We start from the raw sequence: 15,337 nt of genomic DNA on the forward strand, positions 1-15,337 counted from the left end.
TTCTATATTATTACATTAGGGTCAAAATGGAGCAAAGGGTGGGAGGGGAGGGGGGGAGGGATGGAGGGGGGGAGGGGTGGAGAGGGATGGAGGGATGGAGGGGGGGAGGGATGGAGGGATGGAGGGGGGGAGGGGTGAGGGGTTGGAGGGGGGGAGGGGTGGAGGGGGGGGAGGGGTGGAGGGTTGGAGGGGGGGAGGGGGAGAGGGGTGGAGCCTCACCTCTCCAGGTCGTCCCTCATCAGGTCCCAGCGGCCCAGCCCCGTGGGGTAGATGGGCCACACCGCCGGACCCCCCTCCCAGAACGTCCACGCGGGGTACATGATGTCCTGATAGTCCGCCGTCTGATCGTCACACACACACACACACACACACAGTCGGCACACAGACACACACAGACACACATGTACATAGTCATCATAAACGCACACGCATACACAATCAACACACACAGACACACTAACAGTTATCACACATGCACATATACACAGTCATCACAAACACACACATAGTACTGACACACACACAGTCATCACACACACGCACACAGAATCAACACATACACACATACACACAGTCATCAAACACACACACGTCCTTCTTGTGAGGCGCTCTGTGTTTCTCTCGGAGCGCGGTGGAAGCTAACCTTACTGAAAGAGAGGACGGGGAAGGTGGGCTGCACCCAGCCCGGGGCTTGTGGGTAATCTCTGACATTGATCACCATCTCCATGTCGGCCAGCCTGTCAATCACCTGCAGGATGAAATGCTCCACTCCACTGCACCTGAGAGGCAGGCACACAGACACACACACACACACACACACGCACACACACACGAGTTACACACACACACACACACACACACACACACACACACACACACACACACACACACACACACACACACAGGTGAGTTATTCCGAAGAACAGGCAGAAGACAGAACCGGGTCCCAGGTGGGTTTTCTCTCCGTTCTGTTCGATGAGAAAGTAACAGAATATAAAGTAGCACATGTTTTTGTTTTGAACTTCCGCTTTGACAGCCAAATTTCCCATCTGGGATTTACAGAGAACTTTCTACTTTGACTTTCAGTGTGAAGCCTGCAGCCGTCGCATAACAAGATTAAAAAGAAAATAGGGTTTTCTTCTACTTTGGTCGATGTTAGTCCATCAACTTCTACTCCGCTCGCTGGGAATGCAAGGGGCTTCCCTGGAGACCCAGCGTTCTCGCGAGAGCACAATTTGTATTTGCTTAGCGAGTCACTCTGGGAACGAGCAACATACTCACTCCCTGATTCCCCTGGATCCGAACATTAACCAATCACATCGCTGTATCTGATAGAGGCGGGGCCAAAAGCGTTGGCCAAAAGCTGTTTTAATACGGCGAGAGTCTTATCTATTGGTTAGCTCCGCTGGTCTGGATACGTCACCCCTTGTATTCCTCTGATTGGTCGTAGTGTTATCCAATTGCGTGCAGTGATATTTTCAAATGCACGCTTTGTGTCATCCCTCGAGTTGGGCCATTTTCATTAAAGCGACTTACAACCATCTTCTATTCACACAGTGACGGCGGAGTCGACCATGCAGGGGCGACAGCCAGCGCATCGGGAGCATTTAGAGTTAGGCGTCTCGCTCAGGGACACCTCGACACTCCCGGGGGAATCGAACTAGCAAACCTTCCGGTTACAAGTTCAACCCGCCGTACCTGTTCCTGAGCTACTGCCACCCCACCGGATCTTCGGTGTCGGGAGTCTCTCACCTGGCTGGGAACATGCAGTTGTTCTCGCGGTAAAGTTTGTGCCCGATGATTTTGGTAGTGGGTCCCGACCCCACGACGCACGGTGCTGGCCATCAGCCTCTCCGACACGCCCCCTTGGAAAGGACGCAGGTCGTCCTGAAGGACCCTGGGAAAAAAAACCCGGCGGGAAACGGAGTTAGCTAGGACGCTAGGACGCTAGGATAGGAGGAGCTAGGATAAGGATCGGTCGGTATGCTGTGATTACGAACTGTGGTCGCAGTTTGTTAAATAGTTAAGAAATGCCCTCTAGTGGTGAGTGATAGATTAACGCCACTTTTTTTGTGTCAATTAGTAAATTAGTAAGTTAGTTCAATAGTTAAAAAGTGAACACGAATGTGTGAGATGGTGGCTTCTTGGGCCTGACCTGGATCCCCTAGTAAGCATAAGCACCATCTAGCATCTAGGGCGTTCTTCCACCACCTGAGAGGTTCCTTCTCCTCCGAGATAAACCCCAACCTGCCACTAAATGACCCGTCTCTCTATTCATTGCTCAAGGCGCTTCGGATAAGAGGCTCTCGCCAAACGACCACATAGTGATCTAGGATCAGTTATAATAAACAAAAGTCAGCATTTTGAATGAACCAAAACAAGGATTCTCAACGGTCGCGGAGCATATGCCAAAGCTTCAAGAAGTCCAAGAATAAACAAACGTTTCAATGTTATTTCATTTTTCAATGGCTTTTTTATTGACTTCCGCCCCAAACTGTGTTTTCAACAATAGACATTGTTCATCACTGCAGTAATGGTAAATAAATATTTTTTATAAATATATAATACAAAAATATATTTTTGGGTCATGATTTCGTGACACATGTGGGTCCTGAGACCAGTGGATGACTGCTGAACTAGAAACAACAACATGTATCTACTGATTACAGCCAGGACAAGAACAGGTAGCCGACCGTATAACTCACCTCAGATGACAGCTGCAGTTGACCGGACTGCAGGGAGCGTACTCCTCCACAGCTCTTGAAATGGTCCTTTGAATGTTTGGCCACTGCTTGTCTGATTTACCTGCAGGGAAGCACATATACACGTGTGTATGTAAGCATTTTAGTGGCGCTCACCTGCCTGCTGGCAATAATCCCATATCAATAAGCCCTCCTTAAGTATCTGATGGTCTGTTTAGAGGACCCAGGAGGACTTGAGAAAAGTACAGTAGGCTATATCTATGGCTACTTAAACACATCAACGGTATATGTGTCTATAACAGTCTATATAATGGGGACTGGTTGTTTAAAGTTACTTGCATTCGCTAAGGTTACCCAAGCACAGAAGACAGTGTTGTGGTGTGTGTGTGTCTGTGTGTGTGTGTGTGTGTAAGTACGTGGTTGCATGGTTTCATTCCATACAGTGTTTACGTTTAGTTTATAAACCCATGCTATTAAGTTTGACACACTTATTGCAAAGGAAGTGCATAACAAAAGAGAAATCGCGCTTATAGCTCGATCGCTAGTAGTGAGCCAACTAGATAATGCTAGAATATCTTTCACTTCCAGGGGGGTACACTGGCCTCCTTCATGCCGGGTCTCCTACCTGATGCACCGGTCACACACAGCTGCAGAACCGGGAGGAAGAGCAACACTATCCCCGGCCGTAGAAGAAGCTCCATTTTCCCTGGCGCGTCTACTTGTGACTGATGGGTTTTTCATCGACTGGTGGTGTCTGTGTAAGGAAGGGATCGGGCTACCGGCTGTATCGGCCCTCAGCTAGTACGGGCTGTGTCGGCGTTACGGTAGTGCGCACCGGCCACAGGACTACCGTAATTACATGCAATGCGAGCTTTTTTTTTTTTTTAACTTTTCACAGATGGCAGTGTTTTAACCGTTTTACTATTAAATAGAAAAACATACATGAAACAACTACAAGGTCACGATGCACATTTCTATTTTGGTAATTTGGTGCCTAAATGTTAAATATTTTCTCAATTATATTGTTTTATATTTCCGGCTGGTACAAACAGATCCATTTTATTTATCACATCCCCCCAACATTGCACACTACTATCACATGTTTTAGAAGTTAACTTTTTGTTTTCATGAATCTGAACTTTGTTGTTGTATTTTAAATAAGGCAGGATGAAAGGAGCAAATCCAGTGTAGTTTCTCACTCTCACGTCTAAGTATGTCAAAGAGTTCCACAAGAATTGAGTGAGGTGGTTCATCCCAAGATAGATTACAATAGTAGGTGATGGGGAGGAGACATGTTGGAGAGAGAGACAGAGAGAGAGAGAGAGAGAGAGAGAGAGAGAGAGAGAGACAGAGAGACAAAGGGAAAGGCAAAGAGAGAGAGAATAGAGAGAGAGAGACAGAGAGAGAGAGACAGAGAGACAAAGGGAAAGGCAAAGAGAGAGAGAATAGAGAGAGAGATAAAGAAGAGAGAGAGAGAAAGATAAAGCAGAGAGAGAGAGATAAAGAAGAGAGAGAGAGAGATAAAGAAGAGAGAGAGAGAGAGATAAAGAAGAGAGAGAGAGAGAGAGAGATAAAGAAGAGAGAGAGATCCACACAGAGCAGGCTCCTGAAGAGCCGGGGCAGCCAGCCACACGCCGCCGTCCCACGCAGCAGGAAGTCGGGTCGACTCAAACGACGGAACGGGAACCAAAGCGACCTTCAGCGCTCTCATCGAGACCCATCGCCGTGGAAACAAAGTCCTACCTCTTCTCCTCCACCACCACCACCACCGCCACCAACACCACCTCCCACCACCACCACCACCATGCAGCCTGCCCCCCCGGGCCTCCTCTGCGCTCTGGCCCACGGCTGCCTCCTCTTCGTCAGCCTGGGCTGGGCCGAGGAGGGCCTGGAGTTCCCCAACTTCGACGGGCGGGACCGCGTGCTGGACGTGCACGAGCGCAACTACCGCAAGGCGCTGCGGCGCCACGACATGATGTGCCTCTTCTACCACGAGCCGCTGCCCGCCAGCAAGGCCCTGCAGAAGCAGTTCCAGATGGCCGAGCTGGTGCTGGAGGTAAGGGTGGAGGGTGGGGGTTGGGGGGGGGGTAAGGGTGGTGGGGGGTGGAGGTAAGGGATGGTGGAGGTAAGGGATGGGGGTGGGGGGTAAGGGTGGAGGTGGGGGGAGGGTGGAGGTAAGGGTGGTGGGGGTAAGAGGGGGTGGGGTAAGGGGGGTGGTGGAGGTAAGGGTGGAGGTGGGGTTGGGGGTAGGGGAGGTAATGTGGGGGGGTGGATGTAAGGGGGGTGGATGTAAGGGGAGTGGAGTTAAGGGTGGGGGTGGAGGTAAGGGTGGTGGGGGTAAGGGGGGGTGGAGTTAAGGGTGGCGGTGAGGGTAAGAGGGGGTGGGGGTAAGAGGGTGTGGGGGTAAGAGGGGGTGGAGGTAAGGGTGGGGGTGGAGGTAAGGGGGGTGGAGTTAAGGGTAGTGGGGGTAAGAGGGGGTGGAGTTAAGGGTGGGGGTGAGGGTAAGAGGGGGTGGGGGTAAGGGGGGGTGGAGGTAAGGGTGGGGTTGGGTGATGCTGGGGGTAAGGGTTGGGTGGTGCTTGGGGTAGGACAGAGGTGGTGTTGGGTGGGGTTAAGTGGGTGGGGGGGTGGGGTTGGAAGTGAAGTGAATTACTTTAATAAATTGAATTTAATTGAGTTTAATTGAATTTAATTGGATGGAACAAAATAGAATATAAATCATACAACGGAATAGACTATACTAGAATACAGTAGAATTGATGGTGGAATAGAATAGAACGGGATATCTAACAGTCGAATAATAAAGCAGAACACGGAATGGCTCGGAATAGTGTCAGCATTGTTATGGCAGTAGAGACAATCTCCTCTTTCTGTGTAATCAATCACTTGTGGCACTTGGTCCAACATAAGTTCTCTAAGTTCTCTAAGTAGTATAAGTTCCTCTAAGATAAAGAGACAATTATTATCACCAGCCAGGCCGAGGTTATCTTTCCATCCTGCAGCAGACACCTCGCTGCATATCATGTGTCAGTCAACATGTACCAAGTGTCTCCTAAGCTTGTAAGTATTCACAAGACTCCGATTTTGCTGTCACGCCGCTAAGCTAACATGTCATAACATGTCAAGCAATCTCCCGAACAAACCGCCTGACCTCGTCCTCGTCAACCCACTTAGCGTCACCGTTAACATTTCACCCGTTTGACGTTCCGAACCGTTCCTCCGTGCGAGGTATTAGCAATGCTCGAGTTTTCCGAAATTTCGGGCCCCCGTCAAACGGTGAATCCGGCCCTCGTGGAGAAACGCTCCTATGTGGTTAGCGTGCGTCCAGGGAACGTTTCTAGGTCATTCTTTTAATTATAGCTTGCTCCCAAAACTATTTTCTCCCGCCTGGCTGTGAACCAGATATCACTGAGACTTGCCTGTTCAGTTTGACATGCGCTCCGCTTTTTAACCTAATTATCGGAACCTTACGGTACGACGACAGCTTTGCTCCCGAAGTTTTAGTGCATCGGGAAATCAGCGGTTAGGCTCCCCATGCAAGCATGAGCTACAGTTACAGAGTTTAGTCTTGTCTTGTTTGCGTAAATTAGTTCTGTTGCACCTGAGGGCTTTAAGGCCTACCCTAAAGCTGGCATTCTAAGCACACACACACACACACACACACACACACACAGAAACACAGACACAAAGATAAACCTAATATTTGTGATTAGCCAACTCTGATACCATACGGATGCCAGGTTTGGTTTTTTTGTGGTTTTATGATTGACTGCCTTTGCACTATTCAGAATTATTTAACTAACCCTTTATTTATTGTAAATATTACTTTGTTTATTCATTTTACCTAATTTGATCCTTTTGTACTTATTGCACCATGGCTCAGAGACAAACGCAATTTCAATTCCTCTATTTGTCTCACACATATTTTGGAATTGACCATAAAGCTGACTTTGAACTTTGAACTTTGAACTGTGTTCGATGACCACCATATTGTTCTGGTTCACGGATGACCGAGACAATGTCAACGTACTCGAGGGTAAAGTCTGGGGGATGAATATCACTTAACGATAATGCTAACGCTAACGCTAATCCATCCTTTTTGCTAATTCCCAGCTGAGTAGTATCACTCTATGAGAATGTTGATAATGGTGATGATGATGAACATCGTTATTCTCATTATGTTTATCGTCATTATTTAGGATATTATCCATCTTATGGTGGAAATGTACTGGAAGTATTGACCCTTATGGGTATGTGTAGGCGTGTATGTATGTATGAAGGTAAGTGTATGCATGTATATGCAAACACAGTATGTATGACATTTGTTTGTTACTCTTAAAAATGTGAGAAGGGGGGGGCTTGATATAAGCTGAAGCTTCTGCCTTTGGTTACGACCCAAAAAAAAAAATTCATTCATTCATTCATTCATTCATTCCCAGCTGACCGCTCAGGTTCTGGAGGACAAAGACATCGGGTTCGGAATGGTGGACGCCCAGAAAGACGCCAAAGTGGCCCGAAAACTCGGTACGTCTCCTTTGCTCAAACCCACGCACTACCGCACGGTATTAGCAATTTGTGACATCACAGGTAGAAGGAACCAATCAGGGCAGAGAATGCCCTGTTGCATATCGGTAGAAGCTGCTTTATTTTTAACTAGAGTAAAAGGGTGGACTTTTGCGGACCCTTTTGAGTCATTTCCAGTGAAAACGTACAATATTAATTAGAGTAATAACTATTTTGTTTTGGCCCAAAGGCAAACGTATCTCAATTCCAGGGGTCTGCCCTAGCTTAAAGGAGACATACATACCACCATATATACCTATACCACCAGGTGTGAGTGTGATTAGCCGTAACAAGCCGCTTTGAAAATCGGCCTCTTCTGACATCACAAGTGGGCGTGTCCACCTAGATGTGTGACGGATGAGATGAGATGAGACGGCTTGGAACGGCCAATCACGCATAACACGTCACCTTTAATACAAACCCTGTGATCCAAAACGGCGTCTCCTTCCCGCGGGGTCCAGGCCTGCAGGAGCTGGGCACGCTGTACGTCTTCAAGGACGACCGCGTCATCGAGTTCGACGGCGAGTTCTCGGCCGACACGCTGGTGGAGTTCCTGCTGGACGTGAGTGGTGTTGAGTTCATGGGGGGCCGCTCTCGAAATGCATTGTGGGTTCCCGTCCGTTCCGTCGGCTCCGTTGTCGTTGCGTCAAAAAAAGTTGAGACAAAATTGTTCGACTTTTCAGGCAGGCGACGGATCCGTCGGGCCAATCAGATCGCGTTATGCAAATATATACGCAAAATACACCAATGAAATCGCCTTTGTGATACAACCCGGGAAAACAACAATATATCGCTGTGGGTACAGTAAGGATGTTCATAGAATCAAGTGCCAAGCACTAACCATCACTAGGTTAACCCGTTCCCCGTATACACTAACCATCACTAGGTTAACCCGTTCCCCGTGTACAACAGAGATAGCTAGGATCAGATGGTACACAACTTAGTACCATAACTAAATACGACATACAATAGGTGCGTACATTAAGTACCAGGACGTACGACATACAACAAGTAGGACGGGTGGGAGGGGGGTGGCTATGCAGAGTCTCTAGGTGAACTCTGAACGGGGTCGTCTCATGGTCGGTTTGTCGTACGTTTCTTTGACGTTGACGGTAACAGACGTTATGTCGTGTTTTAGGCGTAGAAGTCTTCCCCCACATTGTTCAAGATCTACCACCAAAGAGGGGGAAAAGCTTCTGGAATCTCCATATAAGGAGTGCCCATATAAGGAGTCCTGTTAGGAGAGTTTGTGACATCACAAGTCGAATGAACCAATCACAGCACCGGTATGCGAATATGGGTTCGATAGCTAGACAGGTGGTTGTCAGAAACACAGGATTAGCGGAAGAATTTAACATTTTCAACAAAGAGGTCAAAGGGTCATGTTTCTGCCGTGTCACATCCTGCACGGCATTTTTACATTTCAAACGGCGGTAAAAATATATATCTTAAAGTGTAATCATTCAGCTCGTTAAACGTTCTGACGGTTGGAGGGACGGGGGTAACGTTACGTTTGAAACGTAACTTTGTCCGGACAGGACGCGGAATGTAGCGAGCCCAGTGCTATCGGCTTCCAAGCACTGGACACACGATACCGCCTAGACAGCAGGTGTGTGTGTGTGTGTGTGTGTGGGTGTGTGTGTGTGTGTGTGTGGGTGTGTGTTTGTGTGTGTGAGTAAGTGAGTGAGTGGTTGAGTAGATGTGTGTGTGTGAGTGTGTGTGTGTGTGTGTGTGGGTGTGTGTTTGTGTGTGTGAGTAAGTGAGTGAGTGGTTGAGTAGATGTGTGTGTGTGAGTGTGTGTGTGTGAGTGACCAAGTGTGTGTGTGTGAGTGACCAAGTGTGTGTGTGTGTGTGTGTGTGTGAGTGGCTGAGTGACTGAGTGAGTGCGTGTATGTGTCTGAGTGATTGAGAGAGAGAGGGAGGGAGATAGAGAGAGAGAGTGTGTGTGTGTGTGTGTGTCTGAGTGATTGAGAGAGAGCGAGAGAGAGGGAGAGAGAGAGAGAGGGGTAGAGAGAGATAGAGAGAGCGATAGAGAGTGTGTCTATGCGAGTGATTGAGAGAGAGAGAGAGAGAACGAGAGAGAGAGAGCGAGAGAGCGAAAGAGAGAGAGAGAGAGAGAGAGAGAGCACTCCCGGTGTGCTCTCTCGCCCCAGGTGCTGGAGGACCCCGTGGAGCTGATCAGCAACGCCATGGAGCTGCGTGCCTTCGAGAGGATGGAGGAGGACATCCGCCTGATTGGCTACTTCAAGGGGGCCGACTCCTGTCAGTCTGACAGTGTGCGCGTTTGTGTGTGTGTGTATGTGTGTGTCTGTGTGTGTGTCTGTATGTCTGAACATGTCTGTCTGTAGATGTCTGTGTGTGTCTGTTTATGTGTGTGTGTGTGTGTCTGTTTATGTGTTTATGTGTGTGTGTGTGTGTGTATATGTGTTATTTGTGTCTATATGTCTGTACATGTGTGTGTCTGCTGGGTGTGTGTCTGTCTATGTGTGTGTGTCTGTACGTGTGTGTGTGTGTGTCTGTACGTGTGTGTGTGTGTGTCTGTACATGTGTGTCTGCTGGGTGTGTGTCTGTCTATGTGTGTGTGTCTGTACGTGTGTGTGTGTGTGTGTGTCTATACATGTGTGTATATGTATGTGTGTGCCTGTACATCTTTACATATATTCATGTCTGTGTGTCTGTGTGCGTATGTGTGTGTGCACGATGCATGTACATGTATATGCGCGCATACATGCTCTCCTCGCCACCCCCCCCGCCCCCCTCCCCTCCCACCAGTCACTAACGAGGTGTGGGGGCTTAATTGAAGAGTCCGGGCGGTGACCAATGGAGTGACACTTGATTGGCGCGGCTCCTCTTGGAGTTTCCTCCCGGGGAGCCTTTAAATAGCTCTGCTCGTTAGGGCCCGACGGCCATTAAGGCCCCAACACACAGAGAGAGAGAGAGAGAGAGAGAGAGAGAGAGGGGGGGGGGGGAGAGTGAGGGATGGTGAGAGAGATAGAGAGAGAGAGATGGGGAGAGATAGAGAGAGAGGGAGAGATAGAGAGAGAGGGAGAGGGAGAGAGAGAGAAGAGGGAGAGAGAGAGAGAGGGATGGGGAGAAGCAGGAAAACGCCGGCTTTGTTAGCGGGGAAGCGATTCGATCGGCTGCAGGTTCAGGCTGCGTCGGCAAAGACGACTCCGCCGTACATCAGACACGCCCGCCGTCGTCTGTGGACGGACGTGTGTGTGGTGTGAACGCGGCGTGAAGGGGGGGGGGACGTCATGCCGAGAAATCGGATGAAACGGATCGGATTCAAGGGGGGGGCTGGCCTCTTGTCTTTGGGGTGCAGCTGGAATACGAATGATTTCGTCCCAGTCTGAAATTCACTCCCCCCCCCCCCCCACCCCCCCCAGCCCTCTACTGGTTCCCCTTCTTCTTATCTCTGATATTTATTGGTATTATTCAGCATCTCAGCTTTTTCCGCCCTGACCTTTGGTTTGGTATCAAATGTCGTTCTCCGTAAATCATCCGGCCCCTCTGTTCCTCCCTATCTCCATCTCTCTCTCCCTCTCTCTCTCTCTTTCTTTATCTCTCATCTCTCTCTCTCTCTCTCTGGTTCTGCCTTGCACGGCCCCACCCTCTTAAATAAATCTTTTCCTTTCTTCTGTCTCCAACGCTCTCTCTCTCTCTCCCCCTCCCTCCCTCACGCTCTGTCTCTCTCTCTCTCCCCCTCCCTCCCTCCCTCTCACTCTGTCTCTCTCTCTCTCTCTTCCCCACCCTCCCTCTCTCACTCTTCCCCCCCCCCCCTCTCTCTCTCTCTCTCTCTCTCTCTCTGTGTATCAGACTATAAATCTTTCCAGGAGGCGTCTGAACGTTTCCAGCCCTACATCAAGTTCTTTGCCACGTTTGATAAGGCTGTGAGTGCTAACAAGGGCAAACCACAGTCGAGACACACACCGCGTGAACGAACACAGCCACCCAACACAATGTATTCCGTTCATGTTTATCCGATAAAAAAACACATTTTTCCAAAGCTGCAATTCCTTCCTTACAACACCTGATTAAATAATGATTTTCAAGATAGAAAATATACGTTTGGTTAAACATTACACTGTCTTGTTGAAGCGTAAATACACTATACAATATACAATTCAATATACTATTCAATGTTAATATTAGTTAATATGAGTTAATATTAATATAGTTATTACATATAAGTTAATGTGTAATAACGTTTTGGAACCACATGTAACTTAATACAGTGGGGGTTCATTGCATTGTACGTACACTATTACACAAAGTAACACAAACTGTATCCTAAAATGTTATCCCACTTCAAAATCATTACGTACAACGTTGACGCTAACGTGAAACGGCTACCGACAGGTCGCCAAGCACCTCTCCCTGAAGATGAACGAGGTGAACTTCTACGAGCCCTTCATGGAGGAGCCCGCCATCTTGCCCGGGAGGCCCCTGTCGGAGATGGACATCGTGGAGTACGTCCAGCAACACAGGAGGTGGGCTCTGATTGGTGGCTTTGCGGTTTGTCGGGGCTGTGTTTCCGTTTTCGGGCTCTTTTTTTCGGATTCATTTTGAACAAAACTTTATTGATCCCGGGTGGAAATTGCTTAGAGGCTTACAGGTGCGCTGCTTAAAATAGAGCTTTTATAGCTACAATAGGTAATATAACAAAGGGAAAATGATAGGAACACACAAAAGTAACTGGAAAATACTCGAAAATAAATGGTCTGTTTATATAAATGATGCCTGCATCGGTAAATGTTTTCTCCAACTGCCGTTTTTATTTTTTTGTATCCTCAAGGGCGACCTTAAGAAAGCTGCGGGCGGAGAATATGTTCGAGACTTGGGTGAGTTGATGTTTTGAGTTCTAATGATGGACACGGAATCAATTATTAATAGCTAACCACTACCTCCCAGACATGTTCAGTTGCATTCAAGTCTCACAACGTGGCTCTAGTCTAGTGGTACCAGTTGGTTGGTTCGCCAAATTCAGGAGTGCTTCAGATTGAATCTGTTCATAACTGACAACAACACACAACACAATGTCTGCATGTGTCCCTAAACAATAAGAGCAACAAACGAACGAAACAAGCGCACCCAAATCCTAACCTTTCACCCTTCTACCACAGGAGGACGACATGGACGGAATTCACATCGTGGCCTTCGCAGAAGAGGAAGACCCTGGTGAGAGCATACAGCTCTTTTGTATATATATTTTTTACATTAAAGGTCCCATGACATGCCACCAGGTGTGAGTGTGATACGCCGTTAGAAGCCGTTTTGGAAATCTGCCTCTTCTGACATCACAAGTTGGCGTGTCCACCTAGATGTGTGACGGATTAGATGAGCTAACGTTTGCTACGGTTCCACTGGGGTAGGGCTGGTGGACCGATCTATCCAGCACACACATCTAGGTGGACACGCCCACTTGTGATGTCATAAGGGGCAGATTTCCAAAACGGCTTGTGGCGGCTAATCACACGGCTAACACCTGGTGGCAATGTCACGGGACCTTTAACTTTGCCCTCATGAGGGTCAGAGAGACGATTCTACCCAGAAGCGTCCTTCGGTCAGGTAGGAGGACCAGGGTCACTCAGGAGCAGGGGGTCAATTTAAGAGGGGCAGGGTCAAGCTGTGGACATCGGGAGTCGAACCCGCAACCCTGAGACCCTGAGAACCAGCGCGTGCCTGGTCCGTCTGTCTGTCTGACCTTGACTCCCCTTTGCACGTGGTGTCCTCAGACGGCTACGAGTTCCTGGAGATCCTGAAGGACGTCGCCAGGGACAACACCAACAACCCCGAGCTCAGCATCATGTGGATCGACCCCGACGACTTCCCTCTGGTACCCGCTGATGTCACTTCCTATTTCCTGTTTTAGCAGCAGCGGCAGCGGGGTCAACTGCCGACAAAGTAGAAACCCAAACCCAAAGTAGCCATTCTGACAAACGACTTAATAATTAGAACATACCTGAAAGGCGAAAAAAATACATATTTTGGCAGTTGTTTACTTGCTTAATGGTGTATAGATCCTGCATTTCTGATGTGGTGAAATGGTAGCTGGTTCTACAGAGACAAGCCAGAGACATGTTTTATTATAAATAATTGTGATAAATCGAATGAACCGAACGGCCGCTTAATCCATGGATCATTCAGGTCAAACTCCTACGCCTACGTTGTCCGTTCCTTCAAAGAGCTGCTCCCCCTCTCCTCCTCCACCTCCACCCCCTCCTCCTCTCTGTAGCTCACCACCTACTGGGAGAAGACCTTCAGGCTGGACCTGTTTCGACCTCAGATCGGGGTGGTGAACGTCACTGACGTAAGTATAGCGCTGCCAGCCTGGTGGTCGTCCCTAGTGGTGCCTTCACATTCAGTTTCCTAGAGTCATTTCAGCCAATCAGTCAATCGCTTGGCCGTCGGTAGGGTCTTGAATCGCTGAGGTCACGGAAAGGATCTGGGGGGCTAATGATTACATTTAGCCGTTTTTTTATATTTGATCTGACGTAGGGTCATGATAGCGTCAAGTGCACAAGGTGTGGTGCCGTTGGACAGTGTTAGCTTTTGATAGTGTTGGTCCTTGATAGCGGCGGCTTCTGATAGTGTTAGCTCTTGACTGCGGTAGCCATTGTCGATAGCGGTAGCTTTTTGTAGTATTCGCTTCTTAATCAACATTTTTTCGTAGCTTTACCTCTTAGTAGCCATTGATAGCGTTAGCTCTCGATAGCGTTGGCTCTTGATATCAGTAGCCATTTTTGATAGCGGTAGCTTTTTATAGTATTTGCTTCTTAATAATCAGTTTTTCATAGAGTTACCTCTTAGTAGCCATTGATAGCGATAGGCTTTCATAGCGTTAGCTCTTGATAGCATCGGCTCTTGATAGCGGTTGGTAGCCCTTGACTGCGCTAGCTGGCCTCTTTTCGTAGCAGTAGCCATTGACAGCGACAGAGTTTTTCACGGCGTTAGCTCTGGATAGCGGTAGCCCTGGCCAGCGCTAGCTAGCTAGTGCTACAGCCTGGCCCCAACCCCCCCCCCCCCCTGCCGTGACGGTGGTGTTTCAGGCGGACAGCGTGTGGCTGGACATGTCCAACGACGAGAACCTGCCCACGGCCGAGGAGCTGGAGGACTGGATCGAGGACGTCCTGTCGGGGAAGGTCAACACGGAAGACGACGACGACTCCGGACACGGCCGCGGGCGCGGGCGCGAGCGTGAACGCGCCGCCGCCGCCGCCGCGGTGGTAGCCGCCCCCACCCCACGGCGGCGGCGGCGGCGGAGGAGGAGGAGGAGGGAGGCTACGACGAATACGACGACGCCCGCGGCAGCTACGCCAGAGACGAAGAAGAAGAAGAAGAAGAAGAAGGCGACAGCGAGGAATAAAAGTTCAGAGTTCGGAAGTGCTGTCGGTTTATCGTATAAAACGTCGGTTTATTGTGTCTAAACGCGTGCGATAAACCGATGTCTAGCTACGTTTATGGAGTTGAATCTGAATTTTTTTTTCATTGTACTCGTGTAGCAAAGTCAAATTAGTAACTGTTTTTCTGTTTTGGGCCAAAGTTTGAATAGAATGGCAATAGAAAACAAATACATTTTATTAACACAGAGGGGTCAGGGGTCAGGCATGTGAGCTTAGCGCAGTACAAAATACCACGATAAGCATACAGCAATTCATGCTAACTGAAATGTACCTGTAGCACCGCGTGTGTTCATGCAATTTAAGGTAAGCGTGTTCGTTTTTTTAAGGTCTATTGAAGTAGAATATAACAACATAAGATATCCGTCTGTCTGCGGAGAAGCCAATAAAGTACCACAAGATGTATTGGTCTGCGACTGGTGGTCAATATCAACACGAGTAGTGCAAAAAGGGGCGTGGCCAATATTTAGGTTTAGGGGCGGGGACTGAACAGAAATCCCTCTCTAGGGATTTCGGGGATTTCTAGCGATGAGAACACGCAGTGTGATCTCATCGGAAAGACCTCTGCAGCGTTGGGCAAACATCTGCCAACGTCGGAATCGCGTTCACAAACGCTCGTTGCGCGTTACCCTGGCAACAAAGCACACTCTGCGATTGAGGTGGACTTTT

General features: G+C 48.7%; 2 protein-coding genes across 2 annotated transcripts; one reads left to right on the forward strand and one right to left on the reverse strand.

The window, feature by feature from the left end:
- Window positions 1-215: 215 nt before the first annotated feature.
- On the reverse strand, window positions 216-3,436 carry LOC311376688 (protein O-glucosyltransferase 1-like; the record flags this gene model as incomplete). Its single annotated transcript, XM_084491186.1, is given in 6 exon segments — window positions 216-341; window positions 644-779; window positions 1,753-1,802; window positions 1,804-1,897; window positions 2,706-2,805; window positions 3,328-3,436. Coding segments are annotated over 6 exon segments (582 nt in total). The 5' UTR covers window positions 3,404-3,436.
- A 1,070-nt stretch (window positions 3,437-4,506) lies between these two features.
- LOC311376690 (calsequestrin-2-like) lies at window positions 4,507-15,073 on the forward strand (the record flags this gene model as incomplete). The annotated part of the gene is made up of 11 exons (XM_084491187.1): window positions 4,507-4,758; window positions 7,142-7,226; window positions 7,727-7,827; window positions 9,419-9,527; window positions 11,085-11,158; window positions 11,628-11,758; window positions 12,064-12,109; window positions 12,392-12,446; window positions 13,004-13,104; window positions 13,504-13,578; window positions 14,318-15,073. 11 exons carry the CDS (start codon window positions 4,507-4,509, stop codon window positions 14,693-14,695), a joined length of 1,407 nt encoding a protein of 468 aa, XP_084347313.1. The 3' UTR covers window positions 14,696-15,073.
- Between the last annotated feature and the right edge of the window lie 264 nt (window positions 15,074-15,337).

Source organism: Micromesistius poutassou (assembly GCF_964030765.1).
Source record: "Micromesistius poutassou genome assembly, contig: SCAFFOLD_1282, whole genome shotgun sequence".
In the NCBI taxonomy this organism is placed as follows: Eukaryota; Metazoa; Chordata; class Actinopteri; order Gadiformes; family Gadidae; genus Micromesistius; species Micromesistius poutassou.